This window comes from Hyla sarda, chromosome 3 (assembly GCF_029499605.1).
Source record: "Hyla sarda isolate aHylSar1 chromosome 3, aHylSar1.hap1, whole genome shotgun sequence".
Classification (NCBI taxonomy): domain Eukaryota; kingdom Metazoa; phylum Chordata; class Amphibia; order Anura; family Hylidae; genus Hyla; species Hyla sarda.
This window is the reverse complement of record NC_079191.1, coordinates 115,712,239-115,736,442: the sequence shown is the minus strand read 5'-3', so window position 1 is coordinate 115,736,442 and position 24,204 is coordinate 115,712,239. Positions and strand designations below refer to the sequence as shown.

Below are 24,204 nucleotides of genomic sequence, written 5' to 3'. Positions count from 1 at the left end.
GATTTGTAGTTTTCAGCACAGCAAGAAACAGGAAATAGAAACAAAGATAGGAAAACAAAGTGGGGGATAAAAAGACAACAAAGAACAGAAATAGAGTTGCCTAAACAACAAGAATAGAAATGAAATAAAACAAATAGGTTAAGACAAAAACGGAAAAACACGACCACCGGAGTACCCCTTTAAGCTAGATCAGTCTGGCCTCGGCCAGCAGTGAGGGAACAGGGTCTCTTGCTCTTGTACCTCATGAGAGTAGGCCTCACATGTTCTAGCATAGCTGAACTTCTTTCACAGGGATCCCGCCACCCAGAGTAAAGTCAATTACTCTTAGAAGGACTTTGGGGACAATAGCGTACGTCTGACAGGCTCCATAGCGTAACAGGATCAGAGTGTGAGAATCTTTTGGGGCACACCTATCCCTTTTGCCTGGCGATATTCACGGCAAAAGAAACACCGTGCAACCATCTTCAGTAAACTTGTGGTTTAATGTTTAAAGTGGTTATCCAAAATCCCTTCATTTGAGGACTTATTTCCCAGCGCTGTAATACCAATGACTACTTCCTTTGGAGCTGTGGTAAGTGAACTTAATTTGCAGGACTATAACCACCAACATCTTCACACTACTACTGGCATCACAAACATGATGACATGTTTTTCCTTTTTCATGGGTGTCCCGAGAAGGTAGGTGTCCCCCTCCCCCGGGAGATAGCTGCCCCATATCTGTAGTTATCCTTGTAGATAGGAGGAAGGTCGGTCCCTTGTAGGTAGCTGTCTTGTGTAGATAGCTGTCCACTGTATGTAGCTGTCCCCCTGTAGGTAGTAGTAGCAGACACCTGTAGGCACTAGATGCCCCCCTATAGGTAATAGCAGACCCCTGTATGAAGTAGCAGCCCCCTGTATCTTGTAGCAGTCTCCTGTTTATAGTAGCAGCCTCCCTGTATGTGGTAGCAGTTCACTTCTTTGTAGTAGCAGCTCAGTGTATATAGCTGTCTTTCTAGTTGCTTCACCGTAAACCTTAAAAAACAAAACACACACACTCATACTCACCACCCACCTGGAGGAAGGAAGACATAAAGGTGAGGTAAACAGCCAGTCATCTTTAAGCAGTTAGAGAAGCAGCTGTTCATAGTACAGTGCATTAAGAGCAGGGGTATTGTAGGTCATAGGCTTTCTTGAAGAAATGGGTCCTCAGGTTGCATTGGTCTTGATGTTTGGTGAGAGACGCTTGTGTTGGGGAAGAGAGTTTTAGTGTATTGGGGTAGAACAGGAGAAGACTTAGAGGTGGTGGTGTAAGCACATATAGAGGTCCTGAGATGAGCGGAGATTACGTGAGGAGGGGTGTGAGAAAATTTGAAGGCTGCCATAGGAGAGTGCAGCAGTGGAGGCAGTGTCTGAGGCTACTAGCCACGTTTCTGTGAGGCCTAGAAAGGATAGGTTCATGTAAATAAAGAGTTCATGGATGTAGGAAGGTTTGTTGCAGACAGAATGAGGATTCCAGAGAGCATGTGAGAGGGGGACAGGTAGACAGGAGTCGGGCACATGTGTATGAGGTTAGAGTGGTTCTGTGGTATTGGGGGAGTTAGTCAGTGACAGGAGGGCGATGTGATGGATGAAATTTGGTGAGAAGGCCCAGGTTTAGGACAGATGTCACCAGCCATTTGGAGTAGCAGGAACAGATATAGTAGCTGTGAATGGAATCAGTTGTGAGAGAGGGATAGGAAAATGACAGCAGTAGGAGTCAGAGTAGAGAGAAGAAGGAATGGAGATACAAACAGGTTGAAAAGAGATGTGTGAGGGGGAAGTTTGGGTATGGAGCAGTTACCTTTAGTTCCCTTCTGGTTCAATTCTGGTTTTAATTCTGCTGAAACACTTTGTCAGCACTAATAATTACAGCACAATGACCGAGGTCCAAATGACCAATGCTGTTCAATATATGGTCAGTGTGCTAGATAAATAGCCATGCTAGATGTAATACAGGGTGTGAAGTAAAGGGGGGATAACAGAGGTAACAGACTTTGCACTGTGCATTGTTGCTCTGTGCCACCTGGGTCTAACCGACCTAATGAGACCCACAGTAGGGCCTTCCCTGGCTCTAGACGGCAGATGGCCATTGTTGGGGAATGCTGAGTGCGTCACAGTGGGGACAGTTAGTGATCTTAGCTACAAATAAAATGGGATTACAAGAGTTAGACATTAAAAGTACTAAATTACAAACTGCAAAGATTAAAAGGTAAAGTATTTTGCATAACATATTTAACATATTAATATATTTAAGAATACTTTCCTTTGCCAGAAACTTGTCTTTAGTTACTGCAACAGCCTACGGTTTATGATAAATACACAGACACTCTCTGTTGATAGAGGTGTAAAAGGAGCTTTTTCTTTTTTGTCTTATCCAGGCTTTGACCTACTAATTTACTATATCTAGGACCAATGCACCACCCATCCCCATTACTAATAATGGAGTTCAAATACAAAAGGATCTTAACCCCTTAAGGACGCAGGACGTAAATGTACGTCCTGGTGAGGTGGTACTTAACGCACCAGGACGTACATTTACGTCCTATGCATAACCGCGAGCATCGGAGCGATGCCTGTGTCATGCGCGGCTGATCCCGGCTGCTGATCGCAGCCAGGGACCCGCCGGCAATGGCAGATGCCCGCGATCTCGCGGGCGTCCACCATTAACCCCTCAGGTGCCGGGATCAATACAGATCCCAGCATCTGCGGCAGTTCGCGATTTGAATGAATGATCGGTCCCCTCTCCTGCCTCCGTCCGGCTCCCGGCGTCTCCTGCTCTGGTCTGTGATCGAGCAGACCAGAGCAGAAAATCGCCTATAACACTGATCTGTTCTATGTCCTATACATAGAACAGATCAGTATTAGCAATCATGGTATTGCTATGAATAGTCCCCTATGGGGACTATTCAAGTGTAAAAAAAAATTTAAAAAAATGTAAAAGTAAAAGTAAAAAAAAAGTGAAAAATCCTCGCCCCCAATAAAAAAGTTAAACGTCCGTTTTTTCCTATTTTACCCCCAAAAAGCGTAAATTTTTTTTATAGACATATTTGGTATTGCCGCGTGCGTAAATGTCCGAACTATTAAAATAAAATGTTAATGATCCCGTACGGTGAACGGCGTGAACGAAAAAAAAAAAAAGTCCAAAATTCCTACTTTTGTAATACATTTTATTTAAAAAAAATTATAAAAAATTAATTAAAAGTTTTTCATATGCAAATGTGGTATCAAAAAAAAGTACAGATCATGGCGCAAAAAATGAGCCCACATACCGCCGCTTATACGGAAAAATAAAAAAGTTAGAGGTCATCAAAATAAAGGGATTATAAACGTACTAATTTGGTTAAAAAGTTTGTGATTTTTTTTAAGCGCAACAATAATATAAAAGTATGTAATAATGGGTATCATTTTAATCGTATTGACCCTCAGAATAAAGAACACATGTCATTTTTAACATAAATTGTACGGCGTGAAAACGAAACCTTTCAAAATTAGCAAAATTGCGTTTTTCGTTTTAATTTCCCCACCAAAATAGTGTTTTTTGGTTGCGCCATACATTTTATGATATAATGAGTGATGTCATTACAAAGGACAACTGGTCGCGCAAAAAACAAGCCCTCATACTAGTCTGTGGATGAAAATATAAAAGAGTTATGATTTTTAGAAGGCGAGGAGGAAAAAATGAAAACGTAAAAATTTAATTGTCTGAGTCCTTAAGGCCAAAATGGGCTGCATCCTTAAGGGGTTAAAGGGGTACTCCACTGGAAAAAATAATAATTTTATTAATCAACTGGTGCCAGAAAGTTAAACATGTGTGTAAATGACTTCTATTTAAAAATCTTAATCCTTCCAGTACTTATCAGCTGCTGTATGCTCCACAGAAAGTTTAGAATTTATTTTCTGCCTGACCACAATGCTCTCTGCTGACACTTCTGTCCATTTTAGGAACTGTCCAGAGCAGGACAGGTTTGCAATGGGGATTGGCTCCTGCTCTGGACAGTTCCTAAAATGGACAGAAGTGTCAGCAGAGAGCACTGTGGTCAGACAGAAAAGAAATTCAAAAAGAAAAGAACTTCCTCTGTAGCATACAGCAGCTGATAAGTACTTGAAGGGTTAAGATTTTTGAATAGAAGTAATTTACAAATCTGTTTAACTTTCTGGCACCAGATGATTTAAAAAAAAAAATATATATATGTTTTCCAGTGGAGTACCCCTTTAAAGTTCAAGCAGAAGACAACTCTGTTTGGAGGTGATTTCAGTGCATTTGTTGATTAAACCATATTGATCATATGTATTGTGTGTGCAAGGATAGAAACAAAGATAACTATAATAGTGAAAATACATGTGCCTGTTTAGTTTAGATGAATAAGTGTATTTGGGAACCTAAGTCTAAAGGGGTTATCCGGGATTAGAAAAACAGAGCTGATTTATTTGAATGCAGCACCACCCCTGTCATGAGTTTTTTTGTGATTTTGCAGCTCAATTCCATTGAAGTGAATAGAGCTAAGCTGTTTATTCCTGGATAACCCTTTTAATGGTGGCTTTACACTCAACTTTTTGTGGCAATTTCTTGGCAGTCTTTCATTCATTTTTTAGCTAAAGTTAGGGGTGGATTTAAAAGAAATAGCAAATTAAAAGGAATGACTTATACTTTAACCTACTGCTGGATCAACTTCTGCATTTGGCTTGGAAATGGTAGCAGCAGTTTTTTGAAAACTACCATGTGTGACACCAGCCTAATACTAATGCTTATCCAGCTTGAGTTGAACATGCAAAGAAACTCATTAATATAATTTTATTAGCCATAGTGTACAAATCTTTCATTATCAGCTGTGTTCTCTCCCTTGCAGCTGTAACATCATTTCATATCACTCCTGCCCCTGCTCCCCCCTCCCCTCTTGTCTGCTTGGGACCATACAAGTAATGTGAAGGGGGGCTCATATTACTGCTCATTAAATTATAAACTCATTAGATAATGCAGCAGGAAACCTTTCTCAGGCACAGTAGTTTCTGTCAGAACAGGCACACTACTGCCTTATCTATTGAATTATAAATCTAATGAGCAGTAATACAACCACCCCTTTTACATTTCTGGTCTTGTCCTGAGCAGACAGAAGGGAAGGGGGAGCAGGGACAGAGCAGACTGTTTTCACAGCCTGTGACATGATGTCACAGCTACAATGGAGAGAGCACAGCTGATAATAGAAGATTTGTGCACTATGGCTAATAACATTATATTAGTGAGTTAGTGTCTGATTGCATTGGGTCCCAGAGGTTGTCAATCTTCAGAATGGGTCCCCGATTCTCGCTGCATGGCGCGGTGGGTCAGTAAGTGCTCCATGCATTGTCTATGTAAGTGCTGAAGATCCTAGAGTCTGGACTTGGGTATCCTTGGCGCTCCCATAGAAAATCCATGGAGCACCTGCTTACCCAATACTCCATGCAGTGAGGAGAGTTGGGGTCCCAGTCTGGTGGGGGGGGGGGGGGCTTCTGTTTTTTAGCACTGGAATATCCCTTTAAGGCAGAGCAATACCAAGGAGACTTATTTTCATTAAAAATGCCTTATTTACATACTAATTAACTACGGTTAAATATAGGTAAAGAACCTTTATTATATTTTATCCTTAACTGCAGCATATGTTTATTTAATATGCAATGTTTTTATAAAAAATTAAAATGGACAAAAAAGCCAGAAACTGTGTGAACATGAAAATTGATAAACGGTTATATCAATATACTAGTCACCATCAATAAGTAATTGAATATAAAGGAGAAAAACAAACTTGAAGTAATTCTCTTTTTTATTTATACTTTTTTTTTCAGCAAACCCTCCAAAAATCTCAAGCATCACTGCCCAAATCCAGACAATTCCCAAAAATGACAAACTAAAGAGATATGCATATGTGGAATAACTTGGTTGGGTCCAACATTAGCTATAATAGGGTAGTGTTCTAAATAGAAAAATAAAAGCAGTGGCATATCTCAATTACATGGCTTCAGGGCATCAGAGGTAAAGGGGGGTTCATGACAAATTTTTGAAACACATCAGTGTCAATCCAATAATGATATCCACGCTGTGCTTGATGAAAGTGAAGCTCTTTACAATGCCATTGTGGAATCTGTTGTATCACATATATGATGTCATCAAGGGGGTGAAGCCTGATCACTGAGTACCTAAAGCCTGACAAATGATTCAGGTGGTTTATGCCTTTATAAAAAAAATAAAAAATACATCTTAAATGCTCCTAACCAAGTTTTTTTCAGCACATGTAACACAATTGATATTTGTAGACATTATTCATGTATAGAATGAATTTATTATTCAAGGGTCGTAACTCAGTAGTAGTTTTTTGTATCAGTTCTAGTGGCATTTTTTTTAACAATGCAAAAACATTTGGAAAGGACTGTGTACGTAGAGGAGATGGTGTAAAATATAACAGTCCTCTCACTTGGTGCTGGGTGATGCTACTACACTCCACATACTGACTACAAAAAGGTCCAAAGAATGTCTGGCTCACCTTAAGGGTGCATATTGTTTTGGGCAAATTCTGTCCTTACTTGTTTATAGTGTCTGAAGAGATTTGGAGCCCTGTTAAGGTTCACTCCATCTACTGATACGGTCCACCTAAATTGTACCCCCCTTTCCATAAGCCCAATTCCCACAACTGTAGCTGTAAAGTATGTATAGACTTGTGGGCCACCTAGAAATACCCTCCAAGGTGAGTATTCTAGTCGCATTGTATTCATGTAGGGATAAGCCAAGTTCCTGAATCATTGGTTGCATGTTGGTGGCTTTCTACCAGCAACGCATGACTGTCACCACATTGATCGGCAATTTATTTGACCCATTGCTCATTCTATTTTAATAGCATAGTTATATGTGACTTTGAGATGTGGAAAATGTTACAATTTTACTACAATAAACTTTTATATAGGCTATATGGAAAAATAAATGGTGGGACAGAAATCGGGAATCCTTTTGATAAGACAGTACTGGATGGAACATCAGACAAGATTTTACCAGTAGTCCATTAATGCTCTGTGGCACTGCATCCAGAAAAAAAGAACACAATATATATATTAAAAATTAAATAATGTGTAAATATCCATCGTAAAGGAATTTTGTTTCCATGTAAACAATATCTGCCGTGTTGGATTATATCTTCACTTCTTTCATTCCTCTGTTGTTGTCCGGCTGAGGCTTAGAGGCGCAGTGATGATGTCACTGGTATTGTAAATAGTTCTTTAATGCCTGAGGCAAAGGTAAAGATTCGATTTGGTGCAAACGTTCTCTGCCAATTGCAAACCGAACTGATCTCCGGCACAGATCCATCAAAGGCAACGGTTCAGCTGCAATAAAACAAGACAAACAGGAGTTACTACTCTATGTCCTATGGGGATTTCATAGTGAAAACATATCCTGAAGCAAAAATGTGATTTTCTGGCAGAACATTTGCCCACATCACATAGTTACCAAAATGATAAAACCATCAAAGGACCCTTGAATAGATCCTAATAATTGTACATTTACAGGCATTACACAAATGAGAACAATATGTTCATAAAAGACTTAAAGAGGTATAACAGTGTGCATAATATCCAAAATACAGCATGTTACATGTCTAAAATAACAAATCAGAGCTTACTTACCTTGCCAATCAAGCATTTTCTGGTCCTCCCCAGTCACTTTGTTTACTTCTCCTGATGACATGCTCTCCCTGCTCTCCTGATGACATTCTGATCACGGCAGCCTAATTTATTGGCAGGGAGAGCGTGTCATCAGGGGAAGCAAACAAAGTGACCGGGGTGGACCAAAGTGTCTGCAATGGACAAGACGAGTAAGCTCTGCTTTCCAAATGTAAACACGTAGCATGCTGTACTTTGGGTATTAAAGTGTACTTGTCATTTGCAATAATTTTATATTATGTTGATAATAACATTATATGTATATTTGTAATATATATTGGTTGAAAAATGTGTATATTTGTGGGTGAAAAAATGCTGTCCCTGCAGTTATTGCCTGTGTGTCTCTATTGAGAAAATACAGGAAGTGAGGGCGGACAAGCAGGGCTCAGTGCAGGCTCCTGGCTTGTCAATCATCCTGCTATGTGAGCCGGGAGCATGTCACAAAACCGCAGTACACAGAGCCCTGCTTGTCCTCAGTGTACAGAGCCCTGCTTGTCCTCAGTGTACAGAGCCCTGCTTGTCCTCAGTGCACAGAACCCTGCATATCCTCAGTGCACAGAGTCCTGCTTGTTCTCAGTGTACAGAGCCCTGCTTGTCATCAGTGCACAAAGCCCTGCTTGTCCTCAATGTACAGAGCCCTGCTTGTCCTCAGTGTACAGAGCCCTGCTTGTCCTCAGTGTACAGAGCCCTACCTGTCCTCAATGCACAGAGCCCTGCTTGTCCTCAGTGTACAGAGCCCTGCTTGTCATCAGTGCACAGAGCCCTGCTGGTCCTCAGTGTACAGAGCCCTGCTTGTCCTCAGTGTACAGAGCCCTGCTTGTCCTCAGTGTACAGAGCCCTGCTTGTCCTCAGTGTACAGAGCCCTGCTTGTCCTTAGTGCACAGAGCCCTGCTTGTCCTCAGTGTACAGAGCCCTGCTTGTCCTCAGTGTACAGAGCCCTGCTTGTCCTCAGAGTACAGAGCCCTGCTTGTCCTCAGTGTACAGAGCCCTGCTTGTCCTCAGTGCACAGAGCCCTCCTGCCATCTGACACCACGTCTTCGTAGTTGTTTAAAATGTTATACTAATGTGCCTTATTATCACTTGAGAAACCTTGGCGTTGGTGTGCAGGCTCAGGCATGTCCTTATTATAAGGATATACTGGCTAATGTCTCAATTTTACATGAGTTTAGAGAGTTAGTCAATGTTATTGTTTACATCTACCACAGTAGTGCACCTATTTTAGTATTTTTCGTATTTTTGTTTTCTTTCATGTGCAAGACTTCATTGGTGTGTGTGTATATATATATATCGGTGTCTTCATTGCCCCTGTGCCTAGCCCAGGACCAGTGGTATAACCTTCAGGTGGTTAAGGCTAAACCATGGCCTGGCGTCACGACAAGAAGGGGTTAATAACATCTGCCCCTTCGGTTATAACATCTACCCTGCACCTCACACCCAACACCATATATACATACATATAAATATATATATATACATATATATACATATACATCCAGGAGTATTATATGTGGCATATATACACACAGATCTTTAATATTGTGTTCTATGTTCTATGTAGGGCAGTGGTCTTACACTGTGCCCCTACAGATGTTGCAAAACTTCAACTCTGGGCATGCTGGGAGTTGAAGTTTTGCATCATCTGGAGGGCCACAGTTTAGGACCACTGATGTAGGGGATCTCCTCTTGGTAACAGGATTACTGCACAAACTACATTGCATTGTAATGAACTGAACTTTTATTACAAAATATTGAATTAAATGTATTGCTAAGCATATATTCACCTTTGCAAACAAAAATAAAAAAAAAATGTATTGTGAGAATTATTCTCTTTAGGACAAGGATAATGAAATGATATAGCAGGGGCATGCGAACTGGTCCTCATTGTCCCTGGCCCATCATACCTTGAAAAGCCATGGGAGAATGAGATTCTATGAGCTCTACATAACATACACATAATGCTACCTGCTTGTCTCCTCTCATTTCATTCCACCTCCTATCTCTGCCTAGTTGAGCTATACATTTCATGTTGTGTTAGGAGATGTGCCAGTCTGGGATGCTATGCAAAGGTCAAATCTCCAAACCTCTAATAATGTTCTAAAAATCCCTGCCAAGTCAGTGTGGCAAAATGTTTTAAGGGATTTGGAATTGGCTCCTTAAGGCTTTTGTGTGTTGGGCCGAACACAAGACAGACGCTGCAGCGCGGTGTGGAATTTCTACAGGAAACCATAGGTTTCCTTATAGGCTATGAAAATACTAGTCATGCAGATTTGTACAGTAACCCACTGTGTGGAGCTCAAACCTTCTCCGAGGCCGCTAGGCTGCTCGACTGCAAGAACACGCTATGTGCGAATTCATAGGGACGACAGTCTACGCTTGTCATCCTGTTACAGACAATTGAGAATTGGACCTTTTTGCCATTTAGAAGCTTTATACGTGACTTTTTATTGAATCTACAATGAATCATAGGATTATTAACAAATCAACCTTATGATCTGTTCTGCTGCCCTCTACTGAAAAAATAACATTAACTTCATTCCATTTATTGCCTAAAGACCAAAGATGTATTTAAGGGTTGGTAACTTTTTTTTTGACTTAGCATATAATCCTCAGACATGTTTCAAAGCTCTCTAGGGTCAAACACTGATTTATAGGGGTATTCTGGTGGAAAACATTTTTTTTTTTAAATCAACTGGTGACAGAAAGTGAAACAGATTTGTAAATTTTTTCTATTAAAAAAAATCTTAATCCTTCCAGTACTTATCAGCTGCTGTAAACTACAGAGGAAGTTATTTTCTTTTTTTAATTTATTTTCTGTCTGACCACAGTGCTCTCTGTTGACACCTCTGTCTGTGTCAGGAACTGTACAGAGTAGGAGCAAATCCCCATAGCAAACCTCTCCTGCTCTGGACAGTTCCTAACATTGAAAGAGGTGTCAGTAGAGAGCACTGTGGTCAGACAGAAAAGACATTCAAAAAGAAGAGAACTTCCTGTGGAACAAACAGCAACTGATAAGTACTGGAAGGATTAATATTTTTTTAATAGAAGTAATATACAAATCTGTTTAACTTTCTGGCACCAATTGAGCTAAAAAATATATATTTTCCACGGACCTCCCCTTTAAAGCAGTTGTCTCAAACTTCCCTGTTAAGTTCCTAACTTTGTAAAGATAGATATCAGGAAACCATGTCTACAAAAAAGAAGGTTGCAGCAGCACTCTTGGTCAAAAGAATGGAGGCACTTTTAGATCAAAACGTGTCCCCCATCCACCAAGGGGGAAGTCACCTCATTTTGGATGGGACCCTAACACAAAAACTGAGCCTAACACTCATTTCACTCACCTCTTCTGGGCACATGGCCTCTGACTGGGTGACATGCAGGATCCACTACCAATTTAAAAAACCTCCTGTGAAACAGGGAGTGGTGCACAGGTAGAGAGGGTGCCACTCCCACTAAATTGCACAGCAAAAACAAAAAGAAAAATAGCCAGCACATTGATAGTGGATCCAGCATGTCACCCAGTCAGAGACCATATGCCCAGCAGAGGTGAGTGAAAATAGTGTTAGGGTCCCATCCGAAATGAGGCCACCTCCACGTGGTGGATGGGGGACACATTTTGATCAAAAAGTGCGCTAAGAGCCTTCCCAACCTTGCACCCGTGTATTAGTAAACCCATGTCACCTTTCATAAAACTGCACCTTTCAGCTGTAGATTAATAGTAGGGTCGCACATAGGATAGCAAAATCTGCTGTGCAGTGGGAATACGCTGCATATTCTCCTATGAGCAGGCACAAAGGGCTACCCGTGGCAGCCCTCCGTGCGCAGTGAGGTTTGGAAACTGTCCACGTCTCACAGTCATGTGGGTGCACTCGGCCAGCCTCCATACCCTATTTCACACAAGGGCTGCCGCAGTTGGCCCTGTGTGTCTACCAATAAGAGAATACGAAGTGTATTTTGATCATCGTGAAATATGCTGCGTATACGTTACACATGACCCTACCCTTAAAGGAAGTCTATAGTTAGGGTTGACTAAATGCAACTGTAGGGTATGGGGTGGGGCACAAGGTGTATTTTATGAAGCATTATATGTGGTGCATAACGTACCCTACACAAATGTCTCTATTCAATGTTATGGGACTACCAAATACAAGGTTAACCAAAACTAGAAGCTATATTTACACTGCTCAAAAAAATAAAGGGAACACTTAAACAACACAATGTAACTCCAAGTCAATCACGCTTCTGTGAAATCACACTGTCCACTCAGGAAGCAACACTGATTGACAATCCATTTCATATGCTGTTGTGCAAATGGAAAAGACAACATGTGGAAATTATAGGCAATTAGCAAGACACCCCCAATAAAGGAGTAGTTCTGCAGGTGGTGACTACAGACCACTTCTTAGTTCCTATGCTTCCTGGCTGATGTTTTGGTCCCTTTTGAATGCTGGCGGTGTTTTCACTCTAGTGGTAGCATGAGACGGAGTCTACAGCCCACACAAGTGGCTCAGGTAGTGCAGCTCATCCAGGATGGCACATCAATGCGATCTGTGGCAAGAAGGTTTGCTGTGTCTGTCAGCGTAGTGTCCAGAGCATAGAGGCGCTACCAGGAGACAGGCCAGGACATCAGGAGACGTGGAGGAGTTATGGGGCAATGACTTTGCACTACTTTAAAATTCACTCTAACACAGAAAAAAAAGCATTGGAAATCTTAACTTTCTTTCATTTTATATAGGGTTAGACTGCTATATCTAAATGATGTTAATATTTCTCACAGTTCTAGTATTTCTTACAATATAACGTAAAAGGTGCCATACAAAATGTAATGCAGACTCTTTAACATTAACTGTATTAGCTGTCTATAGCTTATGTAAAATCTCCTCATGGATTGTATTTGGGAGACTTTGATCAGTGTAGTATGGATACTAGAAAGTTCTTAGATCTTTCAAGATCTTTTTTTTTTCCTTCCTTAGTTGAGGATTTCTTTCATCTTGTCTTAGCATTAATCTGTAAACTGAGTCGTTACCATCTGTGCCAGACATGATCTTACTAAACTCTGTTAATACAGCTTTGTTTCTTCAACTAACGCACTTAAAGACACATAGACCCCTGTTTAAAGTATGAACAACCATCAGGGACCTGCAGTCAAGATGGCTCCAGTATCCATCTGGTTACAACAGAAACATAAAACAAAATGATGATAAATATGGCACTAATGTCCAACTTTGACATCACTTTACAGTTTACATATATAGAATTGTATCTACATATGGTTCTGTTGTTTAATAAATGCATTACATTACTTATCTAGCATTAAACTGCATTTACAAATCTGTAGGCTACACATCTAGTATCTCCCACTAGTCTAGACTACCTCAATTTATGCACTATGCTGCTTTATACAGAGACCTAATAGAAGTAAAAATATCCAACATGTTACATTGCAGATTCTTCACTAAGCTGTGAGTGTCTGACAATTACTTCAACTGCAAACAATAAGAAACCTGATCATTACTACACCCTGTTGTAGCAGTTACCAAAACAATAATACTCTCCTCACCGATCCCCATCGTTGTTGGTCCAACGCTCATCAGATCTCTATGTTCTGGTCCCATCTCAACACAAAGAAAAATGTCTGGAAATGCTCACTCAACCACCGGCTAAGGTAGGTCACTGTTGTGGCCAGTCATTGTGCATTTTGAGCGTGTCAAGATGGAGCTCAGTGGGGGTCCATTGAGTGTTGAACCAGCAGTGGTGGGGGATTGAGGATGAGAATAATGTATTTTTTTAAACCCAGTTTGACCCTTTATGCCAATGGACAACTCCATTAAACACATATTTATAATAGAATACTGTGTGTGTATATATATATATATATATATATATATATATATATATATACATTGTAAGGGATTAGGTAACGGGGATAAAGTCTCCTGGGTAGACAGGCACAGTTAGCAGGCACACTGTAGAAATTGCAGTCCAAACAGCAGGGAATTTGTTTAACTAACCTCAGCCAGTTTTATAGGCAGGTTGAGGTACAGAACATAAAATATAAAAACAAAATCCTAAGTCTGTCCGGCTCTAACTAAACAACAGGAAACCTCACTAACCAAGTGCCGGCCTAATAACGGGCACCAAACAAAATAGCAAAGTCCATACCACTTGTAGTGCTCTCACAGGCTCCTTGCAAATAACCTGTTCCCAGACTGAGAGAGAGCTGTGTCTGCATTTTAAGCCTTATATCAGGCCAGTACACCTGAGGAGTGATTACCTGACAGCCCAAAACCCAGACTGTCCGGAGGGAGTGGGGGCCCACCCTTCTCTCCACACTCCAGCAACACGAGCCCTAAAAAAATCAGGTTTTATACAGACCCGAATTGCAGAGACGTCTGCATAGACCTCTGCTGAACATTAACCTGGTTGCTTTAAATGACAGAAGTGAGGAACCTAAGGCACACATAGACCCCATCCACTAATTCTCCAGACACTCTGTCACTCACAATATATATATATATATATATATATACACAGGAGTCAAGTCCTGGAAAAAATGTGTGGGAACTCATCCAAGACTTCCACTCAAGAGCTGGTCTTGTAGGACTCCTGCTAATGGGAACAGTTTTCCTGCTGTGAAAAAAGTACAGGGACTCCATTCTCATGCGTTCCTGCAGGACATACACATATACACACATCTAAAGCACCTATAAGATATCTACAGGAAAAATGTCTGATGAATGCTGGAAGTGGGCCCCCAACTATCTGTGAATGAGGGCCTTCTCCGCCACTATCTGCGGTGCTGTGCTATTTAAGAAACTCCCATTCAACGTTAATGTGAGTTACGTAAACTATATAAAATTGCCCGCTCAGCTGTGTTTAGAACACCACCCAACACCAGTGTAACAAGAGCTGACAGGGCCAGGGGGCCTTTGCTAGGACCCACATCTATCAGACACGACATATCCTACAGATATGAAAAATATCTCTCTTTCTTCCTACAGATATGCTGTATTTATATAGTAATGTATTCATTTGCATTTTGAATGTGAAGACAATGAAGCTATAAACAATAATACATCATACAGCAATTGCCTACTTGCATTGCAGGTAAGCAAAGAAAGGCTTTTGTAAAGCTCAGTTATTGGCATTAACTGTGTTAAAATGGAAACATGACACAATAAAATAATGACATGTGGTAATAAACAGTAAATGCAAACACGTACATTAAAAGACGAAACTATTTACTGTTTAGTTTAAGAAATAATATGCATTTCATTTATTAATGCCAGGAAAGCGTGAAGTTGTGTCAAACCAGGCAGGTATTAATGAGATCTTATAGCAGTCACGGTACACAGCAACAAAAGGCTGCGTTCACACTAAAGTCAATGCGGAAACATGACAAACTGCCTCAGTAATGTCTCCCGCTGCGGTAATGCATGATAAATGTGTGCAATTTGACAGCCTTTAAAAAAAAAAAAAAAAATGACCATGCTTATCTAGGAAATGTTCCTTTTATCATATGTGCAAAAGAACAAGCAAAAAGCACCACTGCAATCACCAAAGGTGGGTGCTCTCAGTGGCTACATACAGATGTAAAAAGCAAGAGAGAAAGCTAGCCACTATATAATGACACACACCACAAAATATGAAGTAAAAAATAACAATCTTTATTTATAAACACCAAAAGTAGCACAAACATTTAAAACCACTTTAAAACATGTGCAAAAAACATGGTGGAGGATTTATAATCCTACTCTACCCCAACTCCCCCTAGTGGGCACAATGGACTTAATGTGAGGGTCCCTGGAATGTAAACACGGGTAATGTATCACATCTCACTGCCAGAGGAAGCTGCCATCAAGGACAGCAGAACGTGTGGAGCTGTTGTGTCCCCCCTGTTGGTGAGGGTGTCCCTGGTCATTTGTTCATATGTTATTCTACAGTCTGTAGTTATATATCAGTGATGGCCACTTGCAGTGGCTATTGATATTTATTCCATTATGCATCATCTCATGTATACATCCATATTGAGGTTTATCTTTGATTTTTTATCCCTGTCTGGCAGTGAGATGCATATGTGATACATTACCCTTGTTTACATTCCAGGGACCCTCACATTACGTCCATTGTGCCCACTAGGACGGGTTGGTGTAGAGTAGGATTACAATCCTCCACCATGTTTTTTGCAAATGTTTTTAAGTGGTTTTAAATGTTTGTGCTACTATTGGTGTGTATAAATAAAGATTGTTATTTTGTACTTCATATATTGTTGTGTGCATCATTATACAGTGGCTAGCCTTCTCTCTTCCTTCTATCATATATGGCACGGTGGATTTGGAGAGCACTATTTAAGCGCACTAAGACTCTGAAGACATGGCCTGTATTCTCAGCCTATATAGTGAACATTAGAATAACATCTTGTCCCCACTGCAGCCAGTGACGCATTGTTCATTTATCTTTGGAGCTCCCCATGGATGGCTCAGATCCTCAGCAGACTAAACAATCTCTGGGTCATGACAGGAGTGGAAACTGCAGTGACGGCAGCTCGCATTCTAGCAGATTAAAGGTATGGTTCTGGGAAATACTTCTAGGTGCAGCTAGTGTGTAAGGTAGATTATTCTATTAAGTCATATGTTTTGCTTCTCTGTGTGGTACATTTCCTGCTTTGAGCCAGTAATTTCCCTTGTTTAAAAGCTTATAGATGTAAGGGAAGGTTTTGGCTTACCAGATTGTAGCTATTGGTTCTCCTAGCGTGGCCTAAGCCTACAAACATTGCAATGGTATTAAAAATAAAAGACAAAAAAAAATAACTCTGCATAGCCTTAAGGAGCTCGGATTTAGGTGGTCTATTTTCCTGGTTACTTCCTACTTTTTACATTTTTAGGAATATTTAAAAATAACCTATAAATTTTCCTGGTGTACAAAAAAATAATTCAAAATCCCATTTTCTTAGAACTCTTCACTGTGCTGTTCCTCTGTTGTTTCTCCTGGAAATGTATGTATTAATTGACAAGTGGGCATTACCATTCCCTTGTCAATAATGGTCCTCATATCCTCATATCACAATGCTTCAACCTTACAATGAGGTCTTTTTCAAACATCGCTTAAAAAAGACCTAATTGAGAGGTTGAAACGTTGTGACTTGTGGATAAACAAGTTCTGTTTTCCATGATTGCTCTTGTGGATTTTTTCAAACCATGGTCTGGTTTCTAGAGGTGGATCACCCAAAGTGAACCATAAATCCCGGCACCGTGCCTTTGCAAAAAATTTATAGACTCTCATTGTGTCTCTTCTCTTACTTGACACTGTCAAAATATGTATGGACCCCTTCATTGAATGGGAAATGGTAACACCCAGTTGTCAATTTATCGATATATGTACAGGAAGAAGAACAAAGGAATTGAATAATGCTTATTGGGAAGAGTAGATACTACAGCATTGATATTATATGGATAAGACAAATATTTACTAAAACATACACAAGGATATGTATTATTTTCCTGTCTTCTGGAATTTCACAAAGCTTGTCCTCAATATACTTTTTTGAAGAAGCAATGGCTTGTTTGTTTTTTCTTATCAAGATTTAAGCCCCCTATACACCTTAAAGTCCTCCAAACCCTTCGATTTTGGAAGAATTGGCCAACCATTTTATCTTTATGGGGATCGAGCAAAAATGTATGGCCAGCTGAAAAAAGATGAATAAGATAAATATATTGGGGCAGATTTATCAAAATCTGTCCAGAGGAAAAGTTACTGAGTTTTCAAAAATAAAATAAGCGATCTGATTGGTTGCTATGGGCAATTCAGAAACTTTTCCTCTGGACAGGTTTTGATAAATCTCCCCCAATTATGATTTTTTGTATATGTGCTATGACCACAGACCTATGTGGCCTAAATCGCATCAAATTCATACTAAACAGTAAGATCTGATTCCAGCCAGGAAAATAGCATTGGATAAGAAACTCTATTGGTGACCTATTAATTTATGTATAAAGTTAACATTCTATATTCAAACATCACAGCCTACACATATTACACTGTATCTTCAAATTTGTATAAACATGCTACAGTCTATTAAATATAGTTGCAAATAAGGTATGAAGACATAGAAAACCGAGGATTTTGACATAGACTTTTCACCATTTAAAGGACAGTCTGAACATCTGCCTGTTAATTGAGTCAAGAAGTGTGGCTAACCATGATTCTAATGAATCACAGCTCAGTAAGTGCCACCAGCTGGAGCTGCTACAATGTATCATATATGCCTAGAAGGAGAAGGAGGCAGATGAGACTCTTTAACATAATGTTCCTCTTTTACAACAGTTTTTGTATCTCTAATGGCGAATAATTTTCATTTGCACACAAGAAAAATATGTGAAGTATCTTAACAGGAAATATTTGAAGTTAAAGGGGTACTCCGGTGGAAAACACATTTTTCAAAATCAACTGGTGCCAAAAAGTTAAATAGATTTGTAAATTAAACAAAGAAACAAGAAGTTGACTCGGCACTGCTAAATCTGTACACGAACTGCAAAATGGACACGGGGATCACTGCTTCTGCTGGGGGAACTAGGGTGGTGCTCAGACTACATGCACAGCTCAATGAAACTTGATAGTAGAAAAGTAGGAAAACAGTCGGCAACTCACCACGCTTGTTCACGTTAGATCCTTCTTTATTGCGGCATACTCACAAATCAATGCAGGGGAGAGACAGACAAGACGGGGGGGGGGGGGGGGGGTACAACAGGTGGGCAACGGAACCGTTTCACACGATAGACGTGCTTCTTCGGGCCTGAGGCCCGAAGGAGCACGTCTATCGTGTGAAGCGGTTCCGTTGCCCACCTGTTGTACCCCCGTCTTGTCTGTCTCTCCCCTGCATTGACTTGTGAGCATGCCCCAATAAAGAAGGATCTCACGTGAACAAGCGTGGTGAGTTGCCGACTGTTTTCCTACTTTTCCACTATCAAGATTTGTAAATTACTTTTATTTAAAAATCTTAATCCTTCCAGTACTTATCAGCTTCTATATGCTACAGAGGAAGCTGTATAGGTTTTTTTGTCTGACCACAGTGGTCTCTGCTGACACCTCTGTCCATGTCAGGAACTGTCCAGAGCAGGAGCAAATCCCCATAGCAAACCTATCCTGCTCTGGACAGTTTCTCACATGGACAGAGGTGTCAGCAGAGAGCACTGTGGTCAGACAGAAAAGAACTAAACAACTTCCTGTTGAGCATAGAGCAGCTGATAATAATAATTACTGAAAGGATTAAGATTTTTTAATTGAAGTAATTTACAACTTTTTGGCACTAGTTGATTAAAAAAAAAATGTTTATCACTGGAGTACCCCTTTAAAACTTACCTAAGGCCATTCAGTAGATCTGATCTCCTTGCAGGAAACTGTCCAGCACAGGGTGTATATTATTTTATACAGATGAAAAGGCCAATGAAGGTTTCATTATGAGATAAAGCAGGTCAGGAGAACCTCAAGACCTGCACTGTAGGATCCCAGGTAAGATCTTACCTTATTACATCATATTACATCATATTTGATATGCTCAATCAGAAGACAGCCATAGCAAGAGAAGGCATTAGAGATGGCAAGCTACTGAAAAAAGATTCGGGTTTAACATGGCTCTTATAATGTAAACATCTAATAAGGAAAAAGGTCCTTTAGGCCCTCTCAGGAACCAGGGCCCAAGTGCTCTGCACTCCATGCCTATGCCCACCTAGGCAATACAGTCAACACATCTCAGAATAAAGCACAAGGCTAGAATTATAGAATGCTTCTATTTGGTAATATTGGGAATAGGGGTTAATGAATTCGACCAGAACCTTATGTTTTAAACCCATTTCATGCAAGTTTTCTGAGTAACTAATTGCAAAATGTTACGTCTCCAGTACATTCACATTACATTTCAGTTATAATAGAATGATAACCGAGGTGTCTGAACACTTAATCTTGTCATCTCGTTGTTAAATGTTAAAATGGTTTTCAATCACAGGCATTGAAGGATTTGAGGTTTTCTTTCCCCAGCCAACTTATCCCGTCCCTCCAAAACTCTGATGTGCCATTGTGTTTTGTTATACTTGCAGTTTATGGATTTTGGCTATATTCAAATGTCATGGAACGAGAACTGAACATTTTATTTGACTTTATATTAGAACATTTTAAAAGACTTTTTTTCTCCCCCTGGATTGCAAACCTTAGGGATAGTTTACTCCCTGCAATTTTTTGCCTATTCTGATAAGTAAGACCTGAGGCGTATGAAGTGGTCACTTCATCCGCTATATGGGAACCCTTGACCCCTTCAAATGCTTCCTGTACCTAGATGAAGCTTGCTCTGCAGGGGCTAACCATTCTATTATTCTCAGACAGATATATATTCTGATTATTTATTTATCTATCTATCTATCTATCTATCTAATCTAAACACCCAGCTTCTTGATATAGAACTTTCGTGTATGTATTACTGAACCTTACTGTCATAGTACGGTACTATTAATAAGCTGTATTGGCTTTGACTGTTCCTGACTCTTTTGTATAAAGCCTTCAACAGTAAGCCTTCTCATTGTCTGTTCATATCAAAGATAAATCACCATGAATCCTATTCTTGAAGCGTCTAAGCTTTTATCAAAATTGCTGTAGGAGGATAGTTCCGGGCGAAGGCTTCATTTATTATAGCGTGTGAAAATGACCAATGTAGAGGTCAGCCTTTGAGAATAAAGCAGTATAAAATGATTTTTGAACCATATATATCCCATACATTGTGATGAAATATTAGATCAGGCTTCTTTATGCAGTCAGGGTATATCTTAGTTTTGTCTATTCATTAATTCCAGGGAATCCACAAATTGCCTATACCATTTTATATGACCTTGTATTTTATATGCGCTTTTACTGCTATTATTCTTATCTTGCCTGTGGCCTATGGTAAATGCAAATTACTTGGCGTTTCCTCCAGCATAGAAACTTAAATATTCATGAATCCTCTTCATGTACTTGTGCACACATATGTGACTAATGTTAATCAGAATTGTTCATTTTCTGTTAATATGTGCGCTGTTAAATGTGATATTTTGCAACACATATGTATACCTTTTTTAATTAATGGAGATTAACCCTGTCAAATAGCAGGCATCAGGATTGAGGTACACAAGGTAGAAGAACAATAAGGGAAAAGGAACTCCAAGCTCTTCCACCCCATCCCACTCAAGGATTGACCAGACAGCCCAGAAGGAGGCATCATTTGGCAATTATAGTTTTGTATTTTGCAGAGTCCTGGTACACTAAGGCTATGTTCACACAGTAGTTTTTCAGGTGTATTTCATTGGTAAAAATGTATCTGCATTTTTTACCATGAATGTGCATTGTGTAATGATGGGTTCACATATATCAGTTGTCCGGCATAGATTCTGAGGCTAGAAACTGATGTTAAAACTGATCCCATTAATTTGAATGGGACAGTTCACAATCATCTAGTGTCCCAAATTTGATGTCGGATGGTTGAACATGCCGGACAGTACTGGACAGGGAAACACAGCTTGCTGCATTCCCCTGTCCGGTGCCAGAAACAATGGACGCCGAATACCATACAACTGATGACAACTGATACACATTGTGCACACACTAGAACAAGTGGGCACAGCTATATTAAAAAAAAAAAAAAACATAATCATAGGGGTGCTGCTATGTGTATCAATACACTAACACTTAACCATCACAGAAAAAGAGAAACACAATACAGTGCACACCCAAAATGTATGTATCAATATTTATTACAAATTCCAAAATTACATAACAGACAGAGACATTTAAAAACATTAAATGGGCCAAAACGGCCACTGCACAAAAAGGGGGGGGGGGGGGGGGGCGTCCCAAAAGAGACCCCTCCCACGGCACCCGCTAATCACAGTATAAGATTATGCCAATAAGCCAACCTGTGCTATAAGTAATTCCACATACAAAATAACATTCCTGGCTATAGTCAATAATACAACCTGTATCCATGTGTCAAGCTAGTCAGGGTACTGGTGGGCAAAGACGACAGATGGAGGAGTGTCTCAGGCAGGTGCCCCCCTAGACCCCACGCGTTACGTTGCCCGTCGGCAACTTCCTCAGGGGTGATGAAGTTGCCATCTATAAAGTTAGACAACAGTTTCTAAAGATGTGCTGTATTTATGATATGGCATAAGCCACTGTTTTGGCTAAATTTCTAGACTGCCTGGTCTAGGTTCGCACTGTCTAAATATTAGTTTAGACAAAATAAGTGAATCTGCCCCAGAGTTCTAAGTAAGGTTGCTCCAGTTTTTTTGAAAATAGAAATATTTACGGAAGTAGATATGTCAGGTCAGGACAGCTGTACATGTTCATCAAGTTTTATGATACTGAATCGAGTGGAAGCACGCATGCCCCCCCCCCCCCCCCACCCAACCATTCATACATTCATCCCCTATATTCATCACCAGCCCTGTGGATAAGTGATGAGTGTTGTTTTTTTTTTTTAAAAAAACCTTTAAGCCCTAAGATGTTTTCTGGTTTTATTTATATTTATAGTGTAATATATGACATATTTGGATACTCAGCTCAATCAGTAAATCTGTCCAAGTACTAGCACAAAAGAGTTAGAAATGTTAGTATCTCAGGCTTTTGGTAATAGTGAAAAAGATTCAACTGACCTCTAGATTTCACCTTTTACATATCGACATTAATTTTCTTATTTTTATGCCTGAATTGTGATAACATGTCAGGCCTCTGAAAATTCATCTGTTTCCTCTTCATGATACTCTCAGCATGGATTCGTTGACAGGAAATGGTTCAATTTTGACAAACAGCCATTAATTTATGGCATAGCTCTTATTATTTTAGTTTTGCATTAAGGCCGCTCTTTGCTTACTAGTTTGTGGTGGTGTTCATCAATTTCAGTAGTGAAAGGTTGACTTTTACATGCCTCAACTATCTAACAGACTAAACAATTTATGGGTCGCTGAACACAAGAGGAAATTGTATATAAAAGAACATAATTTTCCTTTATAAATACAACACTATTTGACCTTCCTTTCCTGTGAATGACCTTAAGGACATTATTATTATTATCAGTTTTTCTTGATGTGTACATGTTTTAATATTTTTTTTTTTTTTTATAAATCTGCATGGTGTCATTAGATTTACCCTCCAGAGTATTAACAAGGTAATTTTCATGGGTAGTTGAAATCCAACAAGCCTTATGTTGGTGGAGAGTCAGGAGGCCCCCATGTACTATGCACAGTAGACTGGCCTTCAGTACAAGATGGTATCTGCATATAAATGTAGCTTTCTTTATTATATAGTTCATGTCTATGCAGTATTACACTATGCACATCCATTTATTTATGTATGTCTTTTTTCACTGGGCTATTTCTGCATGTTTGTGCGTCACTGGATCGGTCATGGTGTGGTAGCCCTTCTGGGTGTCCCTACTGCCAGTCTAGGGGAGGTATGTGTGGCCATTAGGTTCTGTACTTCCCTGCAACCCTGGGCGTCCCAACAGTATATGGCTCCTTGGCTGAACCCGGGCTAACACCTAGGCGGATGCTGGGAGCACTTGTTGTCCCTTAGTAGCTTCCGCAAGACTTTATGCCTGATATATGACCTGTGTGTTCAATAATAGTATCATTTAGAATGCATTAAAAATATTTACATGTTTCCTATGGATTGATGATAGGACCTCCGGATTGTTTACCAGGGTAACTAATGATGTATGTAGGAGACAAAATAGGCTGTCAACAGTAAATGCATGGAGGTCCTCATCATGTTGGGGGCAACAGGTTACCAAATGTGATGACAGTACTGAATTTTTTCCAGCAAAGTTTGTACTTTGTAAAGTTGGATAGAGTCATATTCTGAAGCATTATTTGAAAGAAGAGGAAACAGTATTAAAATTTTATGGTATTTGAAGGCTGAATGCTGACTTTTTAGCTTCTGTAACTTCAAAGCATGTACAATCTCCTGGCGTTTACAGTTTACGTGGACACATAAAGAGGAAATGAAGATGTAATTGCTTATTGATCGTACGAGTTCTTGAAATCATCTATTTTTAAAAGACCTTAGCAGTGAGAAGGTTATTGGTCTTCTGCGCACATTTTTCTGTGACCTAAGTTACGAGATATCATTTGGATTGAATGGTGTAAGATACATTTTATAGTTCAAGTCACAAGGAAGCAATGACTGGACAATATACGTCTAAAGGAGATCACAGGTTCAATGGAAGATTATACAACCGTTTTCTGTCATCAATAAACACTTTAGTATGTCTTCTACAGTTAAATATGCTAACACAGTAACAAAGCCCAGATTTACTAATGCTGTCTAATACGTAGACGACAAAAAATTAAACAATCAAGTATGTCACATATTTCACAATGGTTCATGCTGTAATATAATTTGGGCTTGTCCAAGATTTTACACCAACTAGAGATTGGCTTATTTTGTAGTCTGGAGAATTTTAGTGAATTTTATTTACTTCCTTAT

At 39.8% G+C, this 24,204-nt stretch overlaps 1 protein-coding gene across 3 annotated transcripts in view; it reads right to left on the bottom strand.

Annotated features, from left to right (window-relative positions):
* Positions 1-5,798: 5,798 nt before the first annotated feature.
* The window catches only part of SPSB4 (splA/ryanodine receptor domain and SOCS box containing 4), a 191,477-nt gene continuing 173,071 nt past the window's right edge, over positions 5,799-24,204 (bottom strand). For all 3 annotated transcript variants that reach the window (XM_056564877.1, XM_056564879.1, XM_056564878.1), the window contains exon 3: positions 5,799-7,365. In XM_056564877.1, coding sequence (XP_056420852.1) covers positions 7,238-7,365 — 128 coding nt within the window. In that variant the 3' untranslated portion in view covers positions 5,799-7,237. The remainder of the gene's footprint in view (positions 7,366-24,204) is intronic.